General features: G+C 40.7%; 1 protein-coding gene across 1 annotated transcript in view; it reads right to left on the bottom strand.

Annotated features, from left to right (window-relative positions):
• The window catches only part of ptpn4a (protein tyrosine phosphatase non-receptor type 4a), a 78,685-nt gene that overhangs the window by 46,675 nt on the left and 5,450 nt on the right, over positions 1-26,560 (bottom strand). Inside the window, exon 2 of the mRNA XM_089002649.1 lies at positions 5,691-5,845. Within this exon, the coding sequence (XP_088858775.1) occupies positions 5,691-5,828 (138 nt within the window). The 5' untranslated portion in view covers positions 5,829-5,845. The remainder of the gene's footprint in view (positions 1-5,690; positions 5,846-26,560) is intronic.

Genomic DNA, 26,560 nt, shown 5'->3' with positions numbered 1-26,560 from the left:
GTCGCACAGCCTGAGACTATGCAAGAGTATGAAGTATGAAGAGAGTCACAAAGTCACAGCTGGGAAAAAAGAAAAAAAGAGCAGCCATGGAAAAAAAAAGAATGACTGACGACTGCTGAATGAGACAAACGCTCTTTGTGGTTCTCTTCATCGGCCTACCACAATCACTGACACAAATAATGTCTCCGTGCGTGAAAGTTAAGAGACGAGACGCAGACAAAACATGTGCTGACAAAGGGCATCCGACTACTTGGGGAAATAAAAGATTGTGACACAAGAGGGCTCGTCTTCACTGAACCAAGCCAAAATGACAAGTGTGGGGAAATTAATTTATATATTTATACATAAGTACATTTGTACAACATGCTTCATAAAAACAACTGAATGATGTGCGTCATTTGCTTCCTTTTTTTCTTTCTTTGTGCAGAAGTAAAAACAAAGACGCACACATGTTTTGGCAAAAAAACAGGACAAACTATTTAATCAGCAAATCAGTTTATTAGCCATTCTGGAATTTCCAATGACATAATGAGGTGATAACAGTTGTCTGATAAAGAAACTTTCTGCCCCCTCTCCTAATTTACCATATCAAAACTAAGTAAATTTTAGAGAATTTAGATCATCTCAAGAAATAATCTCTGCAAATTGTGGCCTAACAGGTCTGTAGCAAATCCACCTCACGTTCACCCTTAGCATGTATGTTACAGTCATTGAAGGTGACAAATTGTCCTTCCTGTAGATGTCAATGCAAGTCAATGGTTGTTTGTCCACCATGTTCCCTGTTTAGTGTATATCCATCCTATTTCGTATTTCGTAACATCGATTCTCTTCCCACCTTTAAAGGACAACCAACGTCACATTTTTTGTTTTTTAACTGGATAGTCTTTATATACACATCCATAAACATCATGTGTTACTTCATGTTTAGTTTAGTACATACTATGTTGTTTCATGTTTAGTTTAGTCTATATGGATGTATGTAGCTTATTAGTTAATTCGTTGCAGATGCAGGGGGTAACTAGAGACGTTCCTCAGTCTAATGTTCTCCCAACCCACTGCCCGTAGCTGATTGGACAACAGATCGCTGCTGTGTGAGTTAAACTAGGTTGAAGGGGCGGGCTTTGTGCTCTTGGCTTCCCGCTTTGACGAGAGATGTTCTTCTATTGTTTTACTAGAATAAAGTAGTCTTTTCTGTTCACCATCTATCGTCTCCGCTGGTATTTCATCATAAAACTCTGTTGAACTCCGAACCAGAAGAGAAACAGGAATTAGATTCCAACATACTTCCAACTTTGCTGCTGTGAAAGTAAATTTCTCCACTGTGAGACTAATAAAGGCAAATCCAATCCAATCCAATAACTGACACCAGAAAAACGTTTTATAGCATCTAAAATACCCAAAACACGCAGGATGATATTTTTAGTCAAATGCAAAACACCAATAAAAATGACTTAAAGTGTCCAAAATCTGCAAAAAACTGAGCTGCGAATTGGGCATTTTCAGAAAGTCCCGCCCCCAGTTCGTGACGTCACGCCAAGACGTCTTGCATTGCTAGTGAATCAAAACAATGGCTTCAGATTCAGAGAATATGCTTTCTTGTTACACATCCAGTTATGAATATGATTCAAATAGTTCTGAAGAGGAAAGCATACATGTTTGCAATCGATTAAATAATTTATTTGTGCCATTTTGAGGCAACATTGGGGGAAAATCTCTCACCCAAAAAAAGAGGCACAAAATGGCGACATCCTGTGGCCACCTTTGTTTACACAGGCTGATAAATTCCTTATATGGCGCTTGGACGCCCTCTTCTGGCCTTCTGGCGGCTTTTGGGTGCAACACGAGGTCCTCAGACCAAACAAGTATACAGCAAAATACATTGACGTGATGGAAGGACCGCTACAATGCGTCTTTTTTACGCTCAAGGGCGGTCCTTTAGTGACGTCACTAAAGGTCTCGTCACCAACTCAAAAACAAGACTTCCTGAATATTCAGCGCAAGTCTTAAAACGTAAAATATAGCTATATGTGATGGAATCTTTGTAAAATACGCTCAGTAGAAGTCATTTGAAGCCATTTTACAAATTATGGACACAACTTGTCCTGAGACGTCGGTTGTCCTTTAAGTCCCATCTCAAAACCCACCTATTTAAAATTGATAAATTCGTATTCTCTGTATAGCTCTCTTTCTTGTTTCTATTTATTGTGGTATTTTATTTATTGCATTCTATTTTTGATTTTATTTTATTTATTATAGTACCTATGCTTGTCTGTGACTGTAAAGTGTCCTTGAGAGCTTTGAAAAGCACTTAAAATGTAATACGTCTGTGTAAGCTCTCAGTCGTACAGGAGTGGTCCATCGATGAGAAGGTTTCTTCAGCCGTCATCTGTAATGTATTATTATTATTATTATTATTCAACCAAAAGGTTCACCTGGGAGCCAAGTCAGGAGCAGAAGATTTGAAAACAAATGGATGACTATATGGATGGATGAGTCTCAAGAGGCGCTTAAAATGTAAAGTATTATTATTATTATTATTAATAATCTCCGCATGTCTCCATTATAATTGCTTTAATATTTGCTTCTATAATTCAGTACTGCACAATTTCGTCAGATTTCTCTTTGTTTCTGAAAATAGAATTAGTCAAACAATTTCAGTTCTCATGAAGTGATATCAATAATTTGCTTCTATAATTCAGTACTGCACAATTTCGTCAGATTTCTCTTTGTTTCTGAAAATAGAATTAGTCAAACAATTTCAGTTCTCATGAACTGATATCAATAATGTCTGCAACATTGTAATTTGGTGGAAAGGTGAACAAGTGATGAGCTTTGAGTTTTTGCCCCATCCCTGCCCACAAAAAGCAAAATATGTAATATTTTCTTATTTAAAACATTTACAATAGAAGACTGCAAAACAGAATAGATCACATAATCTCTATTGTAGAGGTTACTTCAAGGACAACCGACACTATTGTTTTGTTTCCTAATTGACATCAGAAAAATGTTTTATACCATCTAAAATACCCAAAACACGCAGGCTGATATTTTAGTCAAATGCAAAACACCAATAAAAATGAGGTAAAGTGTTCCAAAACTACTTCAAAATGACCTCGGAGATGGCGAGTTTCAGAAGGTCCCGCCCCCTTGTTCGTGACGTCATGCCAGGACGTCTTGCCTTGCTCTAGAATCAAAACAATGGCTTCAGATTTGGAGAAGATGCTTTATTCTTACTCATCCAGTTATGAATATGATTCAAATAGTTCTGAAGAGGAAAGCATAAATGTCTACAATCGATTAAAGAAGTCCTCCCTTATCAATTCGAGCCGTCAGGACTCCAATGTAGCGTCCCAGAAAATGAACAAGATGGCGCCCAAGCTCTGTTGGAAATGGGCTGATTTGTCTGCTGGGAATTTGTGTCCACTACTATCAAATAGTAGTCTTGGTGCAACACACAATGATACACCATCGTGTTATTTATGTGTTTTCCTTCTAATTTCGCCATCAACACGGAACAACACGAAGTTTTCAGACCAAAAAAAGTACCCAAAATGCATTGTGTGTCACTTTCTCGGTCAGGGGCGTTCCTGACGTGACGTCACGTCAGGAATCGTCACCAACTCGAAAACAAGACTTCCTGAATATTCAGCGCGAGTCTTAAAACGTAAAATATAGCTATATGCGGTGGAATCTTTGTAAAATGCGCCCAATAGAAGTCATTTGAAGTGATTTTACAAATTATCGACACAACTTGTCCGGAGGCGTCGGTTGTCCTTTAAGGCTTTTCCTTGTCAGTGGTAACCACAAGTCACTCACAATTTTTATGCAAGATGCCCTTGCTGATGCAAGCCACGTATTTTTTATATGTCCCTGGGAACATCAGTTGACCAATAACACAAAACAATCCGTGTGAAAGGCAGCATGTACCACTATCACAACATTCATAAACAATGTACACTGTCGTATCAGGTGATGTATGCGGGCACAGGGAGACCCCCAAGGACCACAAAGGTAGTACATAAGCTTTTTACAAAAGTAGCTTACCAAATATGATACATTGCAATTTTTTAGGCATTTTGTATGATTGATCATTTGAAAATGTACACAAAATAAATAATCAACGTGAGAAATAATGAATATGATATTTGAAAAATAATGCCAATTTGTAATATGGCTCCCAACATATTTTTTTATGATGAAAGACCAGCAGATTCATCTTTAATCGCCAAGAAGAACACAAATTTGACAATAAAGTTGACTTTGACATGGCGCCTGGAATTTGTCTCCGGTAGAACACACTGCTCTGGCATCATCATAAAAAAACATGACGTCATGTGATGCAACATGCCATCTGTATTGTTTCGGTTTTGGTTCCAAATGTGCTTCCAAACTGGCACAATTTTAATTAAGTCTTAATGCAAGTTTCAACAGATCACTCCATGTAAGCAACATGCGAGTGTGGCATTGTTTCCGTTTCCATGACAATAAGCAAGCGCCTCTGGATTTTCACTCTCCATTAGAATGAAGGGCGGTCAAGGCTAGAATCAATAGAAGTATTGTGGCTCGCAGGATGGCTGGTCTTTCCAGGAAGTTATTGCGGCTGCGGGGCTCTGATCAATGACACTGACAGAGACCGAGTCATTCACTCAGCTCTACCCAGGAAAGGGAGGTTTGTGGGGAATCGTGAGCAGGAAGCAGAGAGGGTGAATGGATAAGAGAATGTATTTTTGTTTCGTTACTTTGTGATTGTGGGATGAAGCTGGATGCATTTCTTGGATCAAAAACCTCACAAAATGAATGTACTCTGTTCTTGGCATTTGACATGACAATATGAAATAATATTTAAATTCCCTTCCTAAAGCTATTCCTCTTTGAAGACACTGAAAGTAGCTCAATAGCCAGAGGGGTAGGCTTGGCTCAGCAACACACCCAAGCACCACCTGCATCAACAACTAGTGCGGAGACATCCTTCTATACTGTCAAATTCTAAGACGCACCCTTCACCAGAGAATATTTGCTTTACGATGAGCATGCAGGTGTGCATTATGCACTAGAAGAGATACAGAACCATGTCTACAACCGAAAGCGGTGTGTCTAGAGCAGTGGTTCTTAACGTGGGTTCGCTTGAACCCTAGGGGTTCGGTGAGTCGGTCTCAGGTCTGGTGGATCCTCCGCTCATCCCTCAGTCTAGACTGCAGTTAGTAGGCACAGTCATTGGAAGAAGGGTTCGGTGAATGAACATATGAAACTGGTGGGGTTCGGTGCCTCCAACAATATTAAGAACCACTGGTCTAGAGTAATGTCGTTGGAAGAATTGTGTAATTGTGTGCAATTCAAGGCCGTTTGGATTTTGAAGTGGATTTATTTAGTTTTGATGCAGTGAGTTTCTTGTTGTCATTTTACATACATGAGAAGAAACTTGTCAGCACAGGTAATATGAGAATATCCTCAAAAATATCTCTCCAATGAAATATGAGTTCATACTTAATTTTTTAAATTAATCTTTTTTTTTTTCATTCAATTTGGCTCAATTCATTAAACTTACATCTTTTAAATCAAAACCGATTTTGCAAACTATTGTGATTTCCCTACTGTTTATGTCTTTCATTTAAAACATGTATTTGTGGAATGAGAAGAATACCAAGTGTTATTTCTCAAGGCTGAAAGTCAAGCTCCACTGAAGTACTTACACCAACTTTAAAAGCCTGGACGGTGTTGTCCAGCAGCAGTACATTGCACACAACCTGTGTGTGGTGCCTGTCTCGCTCGAGCTCCGTTGCCCGGACATTGTAGGATCTGCCAGCAGGCAAGCGGAAGCGGGCGCTCATCACGCTCCTACCAGGGTCTGTAAAGTACACACACACACGCACACACAAAAAACAGGAAGTTGATTATCAGTAATGAGTAAAAGAAAAACAAATCACAGTAGGTAGGACTATGAATTGGACCGCCATTATGGCCAATGTGTGATCTGTGAACAAACGTGTTTGTACATTATAACACAATGGCATGATAAAGCAACAGATGCTGATTGTGTGGCTTCCATCCCCCATCACTGCACCATGGCTAGAAAGATCATACAAGCAAAGACTTGCAGCACAAGCTGCATGTCGAAAGAATTTTAACAAGTACCAAAGAAGCAGGAGATACCGAATGTGGAAAGAGTGCTGCGGCAACAGTACTTAAGGCTACTTTGAAACAGAAATGCCACAAAACCAAATCTGATTTAATAGCAATGCCGACTTTTTTTATTCTTTCTGCATCATGATCTCAGGCACGTTTAAGGGAAGAGCACCCTGTAAAAAAAATACACAAATAAAAAAGAATAATAATACAGTACATCATCTTTATTGAGCAGGTCTTCTGTTAGAGTACCACTCGAATGAGACATCCATCCTCTTTTCTTGAAGCCTATCCCAGCCGACTTCGGGCCATGAACAACAATACCTCCACTTCAGTGGATAGCCTGCCGATAACTGATGAATAATACACTGAGCTAGATTTGTCCTTTTATTTTAATCAATTACTCACTGGCTTCTGGTTGCGTCACATTTGCCTTCAAGCAAGTGGTTGTTACACCATTTAAAAAAAAGCTCATTTTGACCGCAACTACTGCTCCATTTCTCAGCTTGCCTTTGTGTCAAGAATACATGTAACAAAACAGTTTTTCACCACTTTTAATGGATGCAATATGTATATATAATAATCATACATATTATTTATAAGCGCCTTTCAAAGGAAATATATAGTATACACAAATTCCACATAGGAAGTACAGAGCTCAGAATGGAACCCCGGACGCCTTGCATTGTGAGATGGAAGTGCCAGTTGTCCACCATTCCACCCTAGTAGCTTTATTTATTTTTTGTGTTGATTTATATATTTGTGTATTTATTTATTTTTGTCTCCTCCCATGTGTTGCAGCACAGTGGTTGTGGTAATTGTATGATACTCGCTTTAGAGTTATGGTCCTGTCATCGGGCACTGCTTTCTTTGGTCTCAAGGGTTGTGTGAGCATATTGGGGTTTGTGTGAAATTATGCATGTTAAAATGTTCTCCCGTCTTGTGAGATGCTTGTTGTGAACATCTTAAATAATATTAAATATTATACTATATAAATCTGAATGGAGTGAAACAATTCACCTTGTACAAAAAAAAAAAAAAAAAAAAAAAAAACAGAAACAGTGCTGTCCAGTATTTACGGTGTTACAGTGGTACCTTGAGTTATGAATTCTATTTGTTTTACGAGCAAGCGTGTAACCAGTGTTTACTCGATATTCATAAACAAATGTTCCCCACCGACTTGAAACGTCATGCAATTACACCCTCACAATGTTTTCCTAACAAGTTAAGATAGAAAGATAGTGCTGAAGTGTTGATATTGACATAAAAAACACGTGCACAATGTAAACACAATGAAAACAAACTGCTTTCATAATTGTATTTAAGTCTCACAGACATTGCAGTACCGTTTCATTGATGTGCCTTTGAGGCGCAAGGTCAATGAATGACATCAGGAACTGGGGTTGGCCTTTTTATGTCTGCTCCATGCTCCTGGCATGTGCTTTCATTTTGTGTTTCTTTTACACCTCTCTATCCAACTGAATAAATGCATGAAAGTGCAATAGTGTCTGCTGCTCTTTATTTAATTATATAACAGCACATCTCAAACTCGATCTTAACTCGTGTTTTGGCGCAACACAAAGCAAAGCAAAATTCAATCAAGCGACAGTCAGTCCTTTACTTGGGGGGGGGGGGTCGTGAAATAATTTGGGGCAAGGTCACACTGTACATTCAGCATGAGTATTAAAAAAGGCCAATAACCTCCCTGCAGTTGGCTGCTGACTAGTGCCAGTACCGCTTCACTCTCCTACCTTGAGGACAAGCTCTTTTCGAACAGGGTGGTCGGAGGGACTGAAGATAAAGTCCCATACAGGTACAGAGATCAAACATACTGAGCAAATCAATGTGACAACACTTCTTTCATACACCATTCATTTTTCGAGAGATTGATATGATCAGGTTGCCACATGCAGACAGTTATGCCATGTACCCAAAGAAAACATTTCCAAGAGGATCAAACAATAGAACGAAAAGAAGACAGTTTGAAGCATTGCTGAATGCTGAAGGAAGGGACAGCTATCACTGGTTCACAGTGAGATACATAAATGATGAGGCCTGACAAACAGACTATTCCCACAGGCTGGCTGACCCTCCACTGATCTCTTAGTGTCCGAACAGTTTTGTGCCATCCAGCTGAAGACAAATGTATCACATACGCACAGAGGATAGGACAATATGAAGTGAAGAGTGTGTGCATTTAATTATGTTGCTTCTCCTATAACAAATATGTTAAAAATTCTTCTTTTTCTTTCGGCTTTTCCTTTCAAGGGGTTGCCACAGCAAATCAGTGTCAAAATTAAGAAACTCAATACAGTGAGAGTGCCAAAATCAAATCACACAATTAGGATTTCTCTTTAAAAATATACATCTTAAATCATGCTAAGATTTGAAGTAACAGACTAATTCACAAATGTTGTTTTAAAGCATTTTATAACTTTGTTCAGTACTGTAGTCTTCTCTTTGCCCTGCTGAGCTGCACAGGACATCCACACTCCCCTGAGAGAAGGATATGGTGCTCCGGAAGCATGCTAACATTACTGCTTCCTGCAGGCAGTAGTGCTTACAAACTGTGTGTGTGTGTGTGTGTGTGTGTGTGTGTGTGTGTGTGTGTGTGTGTGTGTGTGTGTGTGTGTGTGTGTGTGTGCGTGCGTGTGTGTGTGTCCCAAGATCCAACAGCCTTGTTCTCTGCTGGGCTCTTCAGGCGCTCTCTCCACTTATCGTAAACACAGACAGTCCGGCAACCTTTCTTGTCAGCGGCAACAAACTCATTTAAATAAATGCATGATGCAGCCATACTGTCACACAACACCATTCACACAAACGTCAGCGTCAAATCTGCAAATTCCTAATTTTTCCCATGTTTACCAGTAGCTGTGATTGTTTCTGTAAAATTAATTTTTGAAATTTACCCTTTTGTCTCTCTTTGGTTTTGCTGTGGTGCCTCATGTATCCGGATTTAGTAAATTCACACACTTCCTGATAGATTTTGTGGGTAAATTCAGTTTGTAATCGCTGATAATAAGTTTCTATTTCTGACTGTTTGTTTTTTTATCTCTATGTTTAGTCTCCTAATTCGCAAATGTAGTATTTTCCGAGTGAGGTGGTTCTTTAAATCAGCTAATTTAAAAGTGGCATTTTCCAAATTACGTACCAGCAGAAGGATGGCTCTCCTAAAGTTGGCAGCAATACGTCTGTGTAAGATCTCAGTCATACAGGAGTGGTTCATCGATGAAAAGGTTTCTTCAGCAGTCATCTGTACTTCTTTGAAGGTGCCTTAATACTACTTATTTTCAATTTAGGGAAACATTTTACAAACAAATTAATGGTTGTGCTATGGGCTCACCAGTTTCACCCATAGTGGCTAATCTGTACATGGAAGAGATGGAGAAACAGGCCCTCACATCCTTCCCGGGGACAAAACCTAGACACTGGTTTAGATATGTGGACGATACTTTCGTCATAATTAAAAAACAAGAAATTCAATCCTTTACAGATCACCTCAACTCGGCAGACATCAACATTAAATTTATTCGTGAGGACATTAAAGAGAACCAACTAGCCTTTTTGGATTGTAAAGTAATTCTAAAAGAGGACAGAGCGCTAAAAGAGAAGTCTTTGGGAAGGCTACACACACTGACCAATACTTACTTTTCGATTCCAACCACCCTCTACAACACAAATGAGGAGTTATCAGAACCCTCCAGCATAGGGCTAAACTAATACCAACAAGCGTAGAAGGTAGAGAAAAGGAGTCAAAACATATCAGGAGAGCACTCACAAACTCTGGGTAACGTCAGTGGTCGTTTAACAAATGTCAGAAAGAAAGAATAGGGAGTACCTTACATTGAAGGAGTTTCTGAAAAAGGAGTTTCTGAAAAACTACTAAGAGTCGTTTGGCAACACAAAACTCCTAATTATTTCAAACCGATAAACACTAACACCACACACAAAGGAGCCTACAAAGCCTACCCCCTGCCCCATCTAGGAGCTTCGGACCACTCCACTATAATGTTAATGCCCGCATACAGGCCACTTATCAAAGTCATCAAACCAGTCAAGAAGCAAATAAGGGTGTGGCCTTGCGGGTCGTCAGAGGCACTCAAAGACTGCTTTTCCAACACCGACTGGAACATGTTCAGACAAGCGGCCACCTACAACAACACCACATACCTCCAAGAGTACACAGACTCTGTTACCTCCTACATGAGGAAGTGCATGGATGACATGACTGTCACCAGATCTGTCACCATCCGGGCCAACCAGAAGCCATGGCTGACGGATGAAGTCCACAGGCCCCTTAGGGCTCGGAACGCTGCCTACAAAGCTGGCGATGAGCTGGGCCTGAGGACAGCCAGGGCCAACCTGTCACACGGCATCAGGTTAGCCAAGAGACAGCACTCCAGGAGGATCGCCAACCACTTCAGAGACAGCAGAGACACCAACAACCTGTGGCGTGGGATACAGACCATCACAGACTACAAGCCCTCTCCACAGACCTGCGATAACTCCACCACTCTGCTGAACGACTATTTCGCCCGCTTCAAGGCACGACTATTTCGCCCGCTTCAAGGCAGACAACAGCACTCCAACACAGAAGACCCCACCACCTCCCGGCGACCAGGTGCTGACACTGTCCCGCGACAGCGTGAGGCGATCCCTCAGAGGGACCAACGCATGCAAAGCCCCGGGTCCCGACGGCATTGCTGGCCGTGTCCTGAGAGACTGCGCTCAGATGCTCACAGATGTCTTCACGGACATCTTCAACACCTCTCTGAGCCAGACTGTTGTGCCCACGTGTCTCAAAGCCACCACCATCATCCCGGTCCCAAAGAAGTCGTCCCCCACCTGCTACGACTACCGCCCGATCCCACTCACTCCTATCCTCATGAAGTGCTACGAGCGGCTAGTTATGAACCACATCAAGGCTGCCCTGCCCCCTCCCCTCCCCCCCAACCACGATCCTTTCCAATTTGCATATCGGCCCAAACGCTCGACCGATGATGCCATCTCCACAGCTCTCCACAACCAACTCCACTCCAAACTGTGCAAACTGGGGATCAGCACCTCCCTGTGCAACTGGCTGCTGGACTTCCTGACCACAGGCTGTCAGAGTTGGAAACAACACCTCCAGCACCATCACGCAGTGTGTGCTGAGCCCCCTCCTCTCTCACTCTGCTCACACATGACTGCTCACTATCATCACCCAGCTCCACACTCTTCATAAATTTTGCGCATAACACAACTGTGGTGGGCCTCATCAACAACAATGAGGAGACAGCCGACAGGGACGAACGAGCTCAGCCGACTGGCCACGTGGTGCAAGGACAATAATCTCCGTCTGAATGTGGAGAAGACAAAAGAGATTGTGGTGGACTTCAGGAAAGTGCACCCTCAGCATGGTCCACTAACCATCGACGGTGCTGCAATGGAGGGACTGAGCAGCACCAAGTTCCTGGGAGTGCACATGTCCGAAGACTTGTCCTGGAGCCACAACACGGCATCACTGGCCAAGAGATCCCACAGACGCCAGTACTTCCTTCGCAAGCTCAAAACAGTTGGAGCCCCGACCCCCATCACGACCTCCTTCTGCCGCTGTACCATCGAGAGCATCCTGACCAGCTGTATCACCATGTGGTACGGCGCCTGCACCGTGTCCTGCCGGAAGACTCTGCAGCGCATTGTGAGGACAGCTGAGAAGATCATCGGTGTCCCCCCATCCTCCAGGCATTTACAACACCCGCCTCACCCGCAGAGCCATCAGGATCGCTGGCGATCCCACCCACCCCTCCCACAGCCTCTTCAGCCTGCTGCCATCGGGTAGGAGACTGCAGAGTCTCCGAGCCAAGACCAGCAGGCTCAAGGACAGTTTCTGCCACCAGGCAGTCAGGAGACTCAACTCCCTCCCAGCCCTGCCCCCCTGCCCCTTCCCACTGCCACACTAACCGAACTCTGAGTACACGCTGGACTATAATCCTGAACTCTATTTTTTGTTCTCTCAATTTTTTTCTGCAATACCTCACTTCAACCCTTCTTTGTTTGTTTTTGCTACATTACGTCACTTTACATATGACAGTACCTCTCTTTAAATATGTCACTACCTCACTTTACATTCAGAAATTACATGTATTGTCTGTTGTCAATTGTATGTCTTTTTAGCCACAGTATAAGTGCCGTGCACGCTGAGTCCGAGAGGACATTTATTTCATCAGTGCTGAATGTCATGCATATTAGCATGTTTGAAAATAAAGCTGACTTTTACTTTGACTTTAAGGCAAAAATTAGTGCATCCAAAAGATAGGCTGCCAAATGAAAAACAAAGTAGAGTGGGGCCTTGGTTTACGAACGCCTTGCCTTATGAACTTTTCGGTTTACGAACGTTAAATTTATGAAAATTAAACCTTGGATTACGCACTACTTTTCGCGATACACAACCCCCACCACGGCGCCCCAGCCGGCCTGCCTTTCCACACCCCCTTTCTCTGAATGCACATGTCGATCCAGAGCGAGCGAGAGACAGAGAAAGAGAGAGAGAGAGAAAGAGTGGACGGGAGAGGGAGAGAGACAGAGAGAGAGACACACACACACACACTTACACTCACAGATACTTTTGCTTTTTTGGGACCGAAAAAGACACCACAGGCTCGTGTTCAGCCTAAGAAGACATAAAACAAAATTACAGTCGAGTAGAAGAAGGAGATCATTGAGAAACACGAACGAGGTGTGCGTTTGTCTGATTTAGCCGCTTAGCAGATATGCTAAGTCAATTTCAATGTGGATCATTGTGTTCAGCTGATAGAAAAGGATTGGCATGATGTTACCCTTCGATCCTTGAAAGCAGCATGGAAGAATTTGTGGCCCGCATGCATCCTTAAGAGGGACTTTGAAGGATTTGATCCTCATGATTGTTTTGGACGACATTGTTTCCATTGGACAGAACATGGGACGCGAAGTGGATGCAGATGACATCGAGGAGCTTGTTGCTGACCATAATGAGGTCCTCAACACACAGGATTTGATTTGCTAAGTGGAATGATGTGCAGGCTTTTATTGAACAGTTCCATCCAGAAAAGACTGTGGCTATGAGGATCATCAACATGATGAATGATAATGTGATGCCTCAGTTTCGTAAGTCAGAAAGCAACAGGTGTCAATTAAGAGCCATCAATGACCATCACAAATGTAAATAAAGTGACTTTATTATACAGTGCAGTGTATTTCTTTCATTACAATACAATAGCACATTTATTATACATAGAATAAGGTATGCTGTGTGTAGTTTTAAGGCTTATTTGGTTGAAAATTATATTTTATGGAGACCTGGGAACGGATTATTCTCATTTTAATGGTTTTCTATGGGGGAAAACATTTGGGATACACACTTTTCGCCTTACACACTCTGTCTGGGAACCAATTAAGTTCGTAAGCCAAGGTATCACTGTAATGTAGTTTATTCAATACATTGTAAGAATGAAAATTGTAAAGAGCAATACATTGGGGAGACTAAAATTCTCAAAAAAAATTCTATCAACATCGCATGGCCTCAATCGGCAGTACATATGCACCTAAAAGCTAGCAACCACTCATTTGATGACAATGAGGTTAAAATCTTAGCGAAAGAACATAGATGGTTTGAAAGGGGAGTCAAAGAAGCTATTTTCATAAAACAGCTAAATCCTTCACTAAACCAATATGGTGGTGTGAGGTTCAATTTGGATTGTTCGTACAACAGCCTGCTTAGGCAACATAGGATTAGTAATGCTGATGAGGTGATACCGGAGCAAGTGGGGCTATCAGGCCAGTCATTAGTCAGGACAATAGGAACAATCAGTGGAGCCGCAGGGAGTCATCCTCTGCTCCCCCCAACCTGAGAGCAGGGACCTATCATAGCAGTGTCCGGCACCGCCATGTCTGGACAGTAGGGATATATATATATATATATATATATATATATATATATATATATATATATATATATATATATATATATATATATATATAGGGCCGTTACTACCAGTAAGACTTTAGTTTGCTGAAGAAGCATCTTGGATAAGAAGCGAAACGTTCAATACCTTCAAAGAAGTACAGATGACGGCTGAAGAAACCTTTTCATCGATTTCAAATGTATGTGACACGAACCCGTGCGCACCAAATTATTTTCCCTCGCTGTTAAAGATTCAATCTTTAAAAAAAGTGTTTTTTTTTTATCTTAAATTATTTGAGATGAGCCATGAATTGTGTTATTTATGGAACAATTGAAATGAAACTATGCCACTGACAAACAGGTGACTAACACATTTACGTGTGTGGGACCTTTTACATGACTGAGGTTTCTTAATCGGTAAAGAAATACATGGAAAAGGTGTGCATGTAACTCTTTAAAAAACATATCTAATTAAAATAACCCAAACAGGCACTGAAAAATTCCCTCTCTGGATTTTCCAGACCGTCTGGGCACTGCATTGTGGGTTTGTCTGTATCCGGCAGAAAGTCACATTTAACTTGTAAACTTCCACATAGACAATGACACAAGCCGCCGGCACGCACACCAAAAGGAACTGCCAAGCAGTCAAACTTTGATGGGTTAGTGGGAAGACTATATCGCCTCAGAGAAGATCAGAAGCCAACAATAATACTTTTTATAATTTCCTCAGGAAGCAGAAGCAGGGTTTCCAAGTGCACCAAACTAAGTGACTGGTCCATTTTGTTAAAAGCTCGAACAAAAATCATTGTAGCTGCCCCTAAAACCCACAAAAAGTTGTGATGGAGTTCAGCATACCTTTAAGTATAAAGGTCTCAAATACAGAGCTGAATAGAGTCTGCCTTTGGTGCTTCAAAATATCACAAAAGCACATACAATCAGTGTAGTCAACACTCGAGAGTTCAACAAAACTCAACTCCACTCTCACATCATGTGATGGGATAGGCAATTGTTAACCTTTTCACTCAATTTGCTTGAGAAATATTCCAAGATAGGACAAATATGCCAGCAATGAATATTCAAACGAATTTGCATTCAAGTCTTGATGCCCAATTTGCATTATTTGTATTGTTTGCATTTTTGTATTCAGGTGGCTTCAAAGGCCTGAATCAACAACATACATAATGACAAAAACAATATCATATGCGGGGACTCAAGCCTTTTGACGGCCAGATTAAAATTCAAAAGATGTATTTGAAATAATGCTGATTTTTTTTTTTAAAATACATAAATTATGGCTAGGTGCAGGGCAATATCGTACAGATATATATGATACACGCAAAAGAGGTCCACAACCGAGCTACAGATGTAGTCAGTCATTTTTTGCAGACCATACAGATTACTGTATACACTAATGATGTGGGTATCGTTGTCTGGCTGTCTGTGTGACTGCACTATTTGTGTTCTCCTATCTCTTACTTCGCCAATATATAGCATATTGCATTGGGCTTAGCCTTAAGATATAGGACTTTCCTAAATTCCCATACGTAATTTGACTACACCACACGGCATGCAAGTTCCCGGCGCTGAATGTCACACTGCATTGAAAGTGCTTTGACTTGAACGAGCTCGATTTTTTATCTTGATTCTGTGTAGAGTTTAATACAAAACTGTGACAGCCACATGCAGCCAACTGAACTCATTCACATGACAAATGTGCCTTTGTTGAAGCCTACTGCAGTGGCAACACATTTCATGGCAAAGACAACAGTTTATCTTTGAGGAAAAATATTTACTGGTAGTTTAGTAACCATTCAAATAATAATTGTGTGGTTGTGTCGACTCTTGGTTCTTCCTCACAATCTATTCCAGTTCCTGTCAGTGGCGAGTGCTTTTGGCTACACAACTTACAGTACACTACAATGCAGTTAATGGATAATATAACACTTCACCTAACTTCGTTAGTGACGGTCTTAAAAATCTTTGTGCGCAACTGTGCATGTGTACCAAGCTGAAAATAATTGTGCACAACCGCCCATTTGGTGATGGCCGCATTGGTTTAAAACAAGATAAGCCAGGAAGCAGGCAGACAAGTAATGTTAGGGCTTCCGCCCTGTGTTTCAAATGCATTACACAGCTACAAAAACATCAAGCTTGAACAGCCACCCATATGGAATGCCCCTCTCGAAATGCATGAATGAAAAGCATGTGTCAGCCTACATGGATTCATTGAGAACACACGCCTGATGCTGCAGTTTTCACCAAGCCTACTCCAACATTTATGGGAATGCTAATATTACAGGTATATGGGTCAATCTTCTGCCAATTGTAACGTTGTCCCTAGACACCGCAAATGTCATTGCCAGGTTTTGTCTGATATCCTGTGTACTCAATTGGCTGTTGTTTATTGGTCAGCCAACATTTGTGTGGTTCAGACAAATAGAAGAGCAATGTGGATAGATCAAATTCCAGTATTTCCTGCAATGTATTAAAAATACTTTCAATTAGGGCGGCCCGGTAGTCGAGTGGTTAGCACATCGGCTTCACAGTGCAGAGGTCGCCGGTTCGCGTCCCGGTCCGGCCTCCCTGTGTGGAGTTTGCATGTTCTCCCCGGACCCGCGTGGGTTTTCTCCGGGTCCTCCGGTTTCCTCCCACACTCCAAAAACATGCATGGCAGGCAGATTGACCACTCCAAATTGTCCCTAGGTGTGAGTGTGAGAGTGACTGTTGTATGTCTTTGTGTGCCCTGCGATTGGCTGGCAACCAATTCAGGGTGTCCCCTGCCTCGTGCCCAAAGACAGCTGAGATAGGCTCCAGCAACCCCCGCGACCCTAATGAGGAATAAGCGGTATGGAAAATGAGATGAGATGAGACTACTTTCAATTACAGCAAGCAAACACACCAATATAGGTATGGAATAGAAATAGAGAGATCCAGGATAGATGAAAGCAGCACATTCCTGTTTGTTTTTCTCTCTCCTGCTGACTCTTATAGATTTAAATGTTAGCAGGGGTTGTGCTTCCACCATCATTTACCTAAATTTACACATAGTCACATGGCTACACTAATGCTTCTAATGGTCACATTTAAACCATTGTGGTACTGCTCTTAACACTTGACTCGTAAGCGAAATTTGCAGCTCAATAATACAACCACAACACAGCGTGGTAACATTGCCTTGAGATACGATTGACTGAAGAAACAAGTTAGAGTTGTCATTTTGACATTTATTATAAGTCACAAGCAAAAAAATCGAGATGTAAGCATTGCTCGGTGGCTACCAAATAAACAACCAGATACCATTACATTCAAGTCAGCTATCTTAATGATAACACTAAATAGGAAACATCATTGACGGACTAACTAACTAACACATCAATGTGGTCATTTTGATCACATTTTCAGCAATGGATATTTGAGCATAATCAGTCATCATAATCAGCAACAACATGTAGACAGACAATCTAACCACACTAATGTCTATTAGTGTGGTTACATTGTTCTTAATATGAAACTTTGAGATTGAGACAGCGGGGTGCTATACTGTAACTGATTAACAGTATTTTAATTCATGAAGAAAGACAGTTTATAATATTTGTTTGGGGTTATGAGCGTGGTTCAATTAATTCAAGTCGGATCTCAGAGCATTGCTGCATGTGTTCCAAAAATCATGCATACTGGTAATTGAAATATTTAAACCCAGACAAAAACAATATTACGATAAGGTTAACTTTGGTCTACAAAAACCCTCATTGTCAGATAACCAAGTGACACCAAGTCATCCTAAGAAAGAAATGGTTGGTACTAAGGCAAATGATAAAGCAAAACTAATCTCATCAAACTTTGTCCTATTTTGAGAACCTGCTTTACACGATAAACATCTTTCTTGGAAACTATGAATAGTCTAATCTTACTTTTTTTCCTGAGAAATAGAATTAAGTTAGGACATTGCTTCAAAATGTAGATTGGGGGGGGGGCAATAGGAGTAAACAGCTTTCATCTTCTGCCTTATCCTTAAAATCGATACAGGTCATCCAATGCCTTCTGTGAGTGTTTTCACACCTATCAGTGTTTTGTACCAATTTCTCAAATAGGGTTGTCAGTCGGCTTTGGTTTTTGATACAGACGCTACCCAACTTACGAACATTCATGTTGCAAAAAACGATACATATGAACATTTTTGTGGGTATGTCGAAAAATGATCAGACAAAGATGCTGTTAAGATTTTGTATTGTGCGCTTTTTTTCCGGCTGAGCTCGCTAGCGATTGGCTGTGTACTGTGCTTCACACACACGCGACGGACACCAAGGCTGACCAATCAGGGAGGAAATCCCTCTTACCAGTTGACGCTCTGAGGAGGAGGCATCAAGGTCACTCAGGATTGGCTGTGTAAGTTGGTGATTGGGGAGGAAATCCCTCTTCCCAGTTGACGCTCCAGGTGGACACGATGCATAACAAAAAGTAATGGCTGCTGGCATGCAATTCAGCAATTACATGCCAACAGCTTCAGTAATGGCTTACTGCAAATCCAAGGATATATGTTGTCGTACTACAGTAGGTGTGAATTTATTTTACGACAGTTAGAGCGTCTGTGTTTTATACTTCCTCGTTCAGTGTTCGACTTAAACATATATTCCATATAAAATATAGCGCTGAAGCAACTTGCGAACAAATTCACCTTACGACCGACCACTTGGAACGTATCTCGTTCGTAAGGTGGGGAGCGTCTGTTTTCATGTTCATATTGTTTGGAAGTTCAAGATGAGAATGCAACTCGCTACATTCAAAAACACACAATTGTTGGCAGCTCGGTGACATAGGGGCTTTACCAGAAAGAAAAAAAATATTGCATCTTGATTCTTGAATATCTGTATGTGGGGATGCCAGTCATTTTTAGCTCATCTGGATTGAGCTTCTGGGATTCAAAACAAAGAATCAGGATACAGTACATTTCGGCTGACGATTTTGGTTTTTGGGCTTTTTTTTTACACAAGCCAGTATTTTATTGTGCCGGTCCCAAGCCCGGATAAATACAGAGGGTTGTGTCAGGAAGGGCATCCGACGTAAAAGCTTGGCGAAAACAAAAATGTGAATCAGAACTCTGAAGATGGAGGACACTGATTCACTGTGGCGACCCCTTAAACGACAACCGACATCACTTTTTTGTTTCCTAACTAACATCAGAAAAACGTTTTATAGCATCTAAAATACCCAAAATATGCAGTATATTTTTAGTCAAATGCAAAACACCAATAAAAATGACTTAAAGTGTCCAAAATCTGCAAAAAAATGAACCCGGAAGTAGCCAGTTTCAGAAGGTCCCGCGCCCTTGTTCGTGGTGTCACCCCAAGACGTCTTGCCTTGCTGGAGAATAAAAACAATGGCTTCAGGTTCGGAGAATATGCTTTCTTGTTACTCATCCAGTTATGAATATGATTCAAATAGTTCTGAAGAGGAAAGCATACATGTTTGCAATCGATTAAATAATTTATTCCGTGCCATTTTGAGGTATCTGGGGGCGGGAAATGTAGCACCAAAAAGAGGCAGAAAATGGCACCAAAGCCCGTCTAAGGAATTAATCAGCCCATTTCCACAGGCTGATTAATTCCTTACACTAAGCTTTGTCGCCCTCTTCTGCCTCTTTTTGGTGCTACACAAAGTTTTCAGACCAAACAAAGTACAGCATAATGCATTGGCGTGATGGAAGGACTGCTACAATGTGTCCTTTTTTCGGTCAGGGGCGTTCCTTGAGTGACGTAACGTGAAGACTCGTCACCAACTCAAAAACAAGACTTCCGGAATATTCAGTGAGAGTCTTAAAACGTAAAATATAGCTATATGTGGTGGAATCTTTGTAGAATACGCTCAGTAAAAGTCATTTGAAGCCATTTTACAAATTATGGACACAACTTGTCCGGAGACGTCGGTTGTCCTTTAAGGAAAAAGCCTGATGACATGATAAAAAGACTGTATATTTGTCTATTAGCACAGCACAATTATTATGAAAATAGAATTGTGTGGGGATGCATGCATTGTTCCACTGGCTGTACAAAGAGTTGAAAATGAAAAGGTGCAAAATAAAATCTGGTCTACAGTAGTCTATGACTATTGGACAAGACTTGCGGCATTCAAATTAAAAGGTGCATCCACATTTTAACATGTTAAACTCAAACATCTGATACAAACCTCGCAGCACTGGTCTTTCTTAGTAAAGCTTTATTTCTACTGGCATCATTCAACCAGGCCAAAGCCCTCGCTGAGAGGTGCAGCCTTTATTTTATCAGAGCTTGCACAGCTTTGACATCAAATATTGCGTGGCATTTAAGGAGCTTACCCAATGTTGATTCTCAATAGTCTGACTGTGGCCAGACTAACGACTGGTCACAAGGATCGTATACAATTCTAGCATTTCATCATTGATTATTGTCTTGATATGTTCTTTGATTTTTTTGGCACAATTGAGATACAACTCCTACAAGTACATTTAAAATATGTCATGTAAGGTACAAAATACTTTATGTCGGAGGTAGACATGCCATTGACATTCAGTTTGCACCTGATGTCCACATGCTATACAGTACGTATATGCAGTTCAGTAATTCATAGAAAACTGCATTATGGGTTACAGACGTCCACATCCATAACAAATAGGTTATACATTGCCGTAAATAGGCGGCTGTTTCAGATTAATCTGATTTTACACAAGATTAGTACAATGTCTGACCTGAATGTCGGCGAATCATTGCAATTGATTCACTTCCAGATTAAAAAAAAAGAGTTCACAAGAAAATGTGATCTTAATCCAACAAAGAACACCCAGACCTACTCAGAGACAACATGCAAACATGACAAAAGACGCCCAACATGCCAGTTGAGTGAAAAGAGACACAAAAATAAGGATAGGATCCAAAAGCCAGACAGAAAATCATGAACACCAACAAGCATGAAGACTTCAAATTGGGCTGTCATGACACCAATATTGTGACTTCTATACATGGATGAAATACCTCCATTTCAATCATGAAATGATACTATTGCAAAAGCAAACTCAATAAAAACAGTGAAATCATACTCTGACAGCATAAAGAGAAGTTTACCGGTGGAAAGTAAATCTAAAAGCAAAAGTATTTGTTTTTTGGAAATATCTGTGATTTAAAATGCACCTCGAGCTTCATACTAGCGTATTTATATGGGCATCTGCTCTGACTCATTTTTATTAATTTTTATATTCTTCGAGGGTGGGGGTTGTAAATGAATTCTTCACATTGCACTGTGCAGGAAGCCAGTTTCATCTTTGGCTTTATGTCATTACACTTTTCCCCTTGGTCATTGCCCATCGCTGTAATCCTTCTAAGAGGAAAAACACAACAACAACAAAACATCTGGCGGTAATCCTTTATCTGTGAAATTCGCTGATGTCACACGAAAAAAAAAACAATTTCAAATCTAACATTCAACATTAAGGGGAATCTTCTTTCAAGATTTCTGTTCCATTAAATGTCAATGAGGCTGAGCTTGTTCCCGCTACTACAATCTATCACCAGCAAAAACAAACTGAGTGCAACTGTACAAAACACATTTTTTTACATCTGAGAATGTCCTTTAATCTGCCTTAGGAAAATACATGACCTATAAAACTATCAAGTAGAATTATAAGTTGTTTCACCACTGTTAATCAGCTGCTAGGCTAACGCTTAAGTGGCGCTAAAATATGCAAAGACAGCCCATGCCCAATGATGTGTCCTGTATAAAAGTGCCCCAAGAGCTGTGATGCATTGTCCTCTTCCTTAGCAGCTTTCTGCTGGCACTGAGGCTGAGCGAGAGCAGTGAGTCAGCCAAAGCCGGCCCCCTGCCTCACGTTGAAATCAGAGAAACCACAAGAATGTAACGGCTTCTTTTATTATCCCTCCCTGCTGCCTCAAGTCATGATAGCTTGCCCCACAGCGAGGCTGCCTGTTTCACCTACTTGTCTTGTTCTCTCACTCCCATTTCTCTCTTTCTAATACAGACATGGGCAAAATACGGCCTGCGGGCCAAATACGGCCCGTTAGGCTTTTTAATCCGGCCTGCCGAACTGTCTGAAACTCAGGACAAAAAGTTAGCGGACACCACGGCAGACAACTCTGAAAAGTTGCCTGCCCCATATTCCAGGTATCCGAACGTGTGCCTTATTGTTCTGTGCACCTTATATATAGAAGTTTGAAAATAAATACACCGTAAAATATGGTACATATTTAGTACAATTTGTTTCTGCCAATTTAAGGTTGTAAAGCAAAAACTTTCACTGTGTGTTAACTTAGAGGGATATTTGAGCAATTTAACCATGCTCAGGAATAAAAAGTTAGTACTGTACTTTGTTTACAATTAATTTGATAATGTCACTACTTTTCACATTCAAGTAAGACCTTTAAAAACACATTTTACTACTTGGTGTCACGTCATTTCCAGTCTATGACAGGTAGCAAACATTTTTAAAGGTGTTCAATGCACATGTAAAAAATACATTTTTACAGTGACCATTGATAAATATGTGAAGTCTCCGTATAACGAAACATTGAAGAGACTGCACTGAAAAAATATGGTGAACTAACTGTGTGACGTGATCGTAAATAATGCACAAATTTAATATTTACAGTCGTGGGCACTGACCATTTCCTCCACAGAAGGGGGGGAATTTTTTTTTTTCAAATCACAGTTCACACAACTGGAAATTGTCCCAATTATCAGCATGTCCATACCCCTAAATGTAGTCCACAACCGGCTCTTTCCAACAATAATTAGTTTAAAAAAGTACAAAATTGTCTGAAAGCCTAACCTTGCACATATTTTTTTAAACACTGTATTAATAACTAGTGACTGTTCCATGTACACAATCTGTTGTTCTTCAGACAACCTCAATTTTTTTCGGTCGTTTCACTTGCTTTAGCATTAAAACAATATTATTATTTAATGATCAGACACTGCTGCTCTCACTACTCAACTATTTACATCAATACATAATTGTGTGGGTAACGTTACGTGGGTTTATGCTTTTATTATTTTGTTGGTCCTCACACTTGGGTCTCTCTTCTCTCTGTCACTTCTAAAAATCTCATTCTGTCTGACTGTATGTTGAATAAATATAACTCAACACAACCTGCAAATGTAACAGCATGTGAACCCCAAAAGGGGACAAAGCAAACTGTTCCTGGCTCTGACCAGCAGTGTGGAAGCAACTGTGAGCTCTGACCTCTCTTGGTATTCTGACTACAAGTATAACAGCTGCTTCAAAAGCAAAAAAATGAACACACTAAGCTCAGCCTGTAAATGAAGTGAATTAGGACTGGACAAAGTGCAACACTTTTGAGAAAGTGGGTCATGGCGCATGTGCCTAAACGTAGATAGGTTGCCGCTTCCTAAATGTTGTTGCAGGGCAAAATTGGCTGACAACATGTCACAACTTGTACTGGGGTATAACTCTTGTGTTTAGAATTGGATGCCGGCTGTACTTACATACCTAAGGTGTGCACAAGTGGGGGTTGGGCTTTAAACATCCGGATAATAAATTGTATGGGATAGAACAATATATCCAGTGATTGTTTTTAATCAAGAGGACATATTTTCCTGAATGGTCATTAAGAAAGGGTTGACCTTTAGCCTCATTTTATCCCTCAGACTGGGAGACAAACGTGCAGAAAGAAGACTGCTGTTAGCGACTTTGCTCTTTGTCTTTTCACATCACTGTATGGCTTCATACAATATCCTTATTGTGTGCTATTGCATTGCTTGTCTTGAGCCATATCATTTTCACTATGAATCATAATATCAAAAGCTGCGCAAATGTAGTTTACAAAAGCCGAATCAATTACTATTTTTATTTAATAACTACAAACACCACAAAATCTCCAGTTGTCTCTACATTGAATGTTTATTTTATCATGCATCATGCATCCACATCATCCTGGTTCTATGCCATACAAACCAACTTGGCTTGGTTAAAAAAAAACCTGCTTCTCCACTTCATGATGATTTGGGGTTTTTAATTACCGTACTTCTGTTGGGTTATCCTGCAGGTCTCATTAAAATGATCTGAGCAACCCACCAATAAAAAACCCGATAACAAAGGATATGGATGCATGATGTCTTATTACCTTGCTAGACATTCATTATGCTGAGAGAAACATGATCAATTCGTAAATATTGGTTTGGTTTAAGAGAGCAATTTTAGCTCATACAATACATGGCACATGCAATTCTACACAAGAAAATATGCAAATCAACAAACAGGCAGAGAAACATATCCATATCTAGCACAATAGCAGACTATAAGCCAGGGGTCGGGAACCTATGGCTCGCGAGCCATATATGGCTCTTTTGATGATTGCATATGGCTCGCCGATAAAACTAAATACATATTGTCGTTTTTTTCGCCATTCATTTCCCGTTGGGGCTGCAGTTGGCGGAAAGCGCACTTTTGATTGGATGACACTGATCTAGAATGGCCGAAAGCGCCATTTTGATTGGATGATAGTGGCTGTCATGTTGAAACAGGTAAACGCCCAACTAGTGCACTTCACGCCCAACTAGTGCACTTCAGCGTGGATGCACCGGAGCATTAGAGGAGAGAAAATGTTCTGATTCTAATTTGCAATGAAACAATACCATCGATGAAACAGTCGAATGTCAGTGACATTTTAACAAGCCCCATGTTAACGTTAGCATCAACATACTTCTGCGAGAAGTAGATTGCAGATAGCAAGTGTGGAAGCTTATGAGCCGTGTGCAGGCTAGCTAGCAGTAACTTTGCCTCTGGACCGGCAAATTGAGTTTCATTCCGATCGTTTGCCTGGATTTTGACCAATCACGAGGAACGGAAAATCATTCATGTTAACGGTGAGTACTATCACAAAGTTATTTTAAATAATACATTCTGATATTTTGTTGAAAAGTAGCCGCGCGTGCGCGTGGGAGTACGCGCGCGCACGCGAGCGTTTGTATGTGCACGCGCGCACGCGAGCGTTTGTATGTGCGCGCGCGCACGTGAGCGTTTGTATGTGCGCGCGCGTGCGTGTGGCTCTCACTGAAAAACATTTCTAAATATTTTACTTTTATGGCTCTCTTAGTCAAAAAGGTTCCTGACCCCTGCTATAAGCAATGCATGATTTACAATACAAATGTTCTTTAAAATGACTACACAACAGTCCAAACATACATGTACATGTTCACCGTCTTCCTAAGTCCATAGTGTCACCATTCCTTTATGATCACCTTCTTCATTATCAACAGACCATTATTAAATGACTAACGCTTGTTTCACTTTCATTTCAACTCATAGAACCATGCAGTCTTTTTCACAGCAATGTGAAGTGCGCAGATAGTCAGTCCAAAAATTGGCATATGAAATTTAAGAACATTTGCTTAAGACTACATACACTGTAGTTCAAATTTTACAGAGTTTCTGGTACCTGGCAGTTTACAGCCCTCATATAATATCTGGAACAAAAGCATTCATATCAAGTTCTCTATAAACTCAACGCTTTATTGGCTTTGTAAGCTACACAATAGAATATGGTAAAACTCGGTGAAATGATGCAACCAATGTAGGACAAGAATGTCAAGTTATATAAACACATTTTATCCATTCTTCAGGGCAGTGAAAAATGTAAGTACATCAAAACAATATTCAAGTGATGGGCCAGTTTCAGATTGTGTTCATGTTGTGTCAGTTGCAATACTATTTTAACAGTGTGGCCTCATCAACAGATCAACCGAAGTACTGACGACAGACCAACTGACTTTCTCAGGCTCAAATAACTTGCCAAAAGATTGATTGTTGTTCAGCCCACTGCAAAGTAAATCTGGTAAAACGAATCTATCGATGGGTCCGCTAACAAAGTTCCCCCCCAATTCCAGACTGGACTGCAAGCTTTCCAGAAGGTTTCAGTCGGATGGACAGACAGATGGTCCACTTGGTTAAACATGAACAGGCTGCTCTTTGATAAGTCGGTCACCAGCAGACGCCAATGGTCAAAAGAAGCCCGGTCCCAGTCAAATAAGTGAAGGACGCTAAAAGGCAAACACCACTCCATCTCAAATTAGTCCAGTTGTGCATTTGAAACAAATAAACCAAGTCCTGCTTGGTTAGCTTTAAACTCTTATTCAAACGTTAAGAGTGGGCCAATGTTAATGATGCAAGACAGTGATGGATAACTGAAGTGAATCATTCAAAACCTGATCATTTATCAAGTGTTCAATAGATGTACAATACCGGGAGTTAGCAGATGCTTCAAAAACTTAAAGCAGGTTACACAGATGAATGAATAGAAACTAACAACGGTGGAGAGAAGGTTATCACATCAATGTCCCATCCAGTTCATCACAGTAAATCAAAAAATGTCAGTCAGAAAGTTAATGATTGGATTTTATAACTGCTACAAAATAACAATTGCTAAATATATTAATTAGGGCTGACACTAACAGTTTACAACAATATATTGCCAGTACTCATTTTTTATATGTTTAAGATTTTTATTTCCACTT

Source organism: Hippocampus bargibanti, linkage group LG08, assembly GCF_051943395.1.
Source record: "Hippocampus bargibanti isolate YZ-2025 linkage group LG08, ASM5194339v1, whole genome shotgun sequence".
Classification (NCBI taxonomy): domain Eukaryota; kingdom Metazoa; phylum Chordata; class Actinopteri; order Syngnathiformes; family Syngnathidae; genus Hippocampus; species Hippocampus bargibanti.
This window is presented reverse-complemented; position numbering and strand designations above follow the sequence as displayed.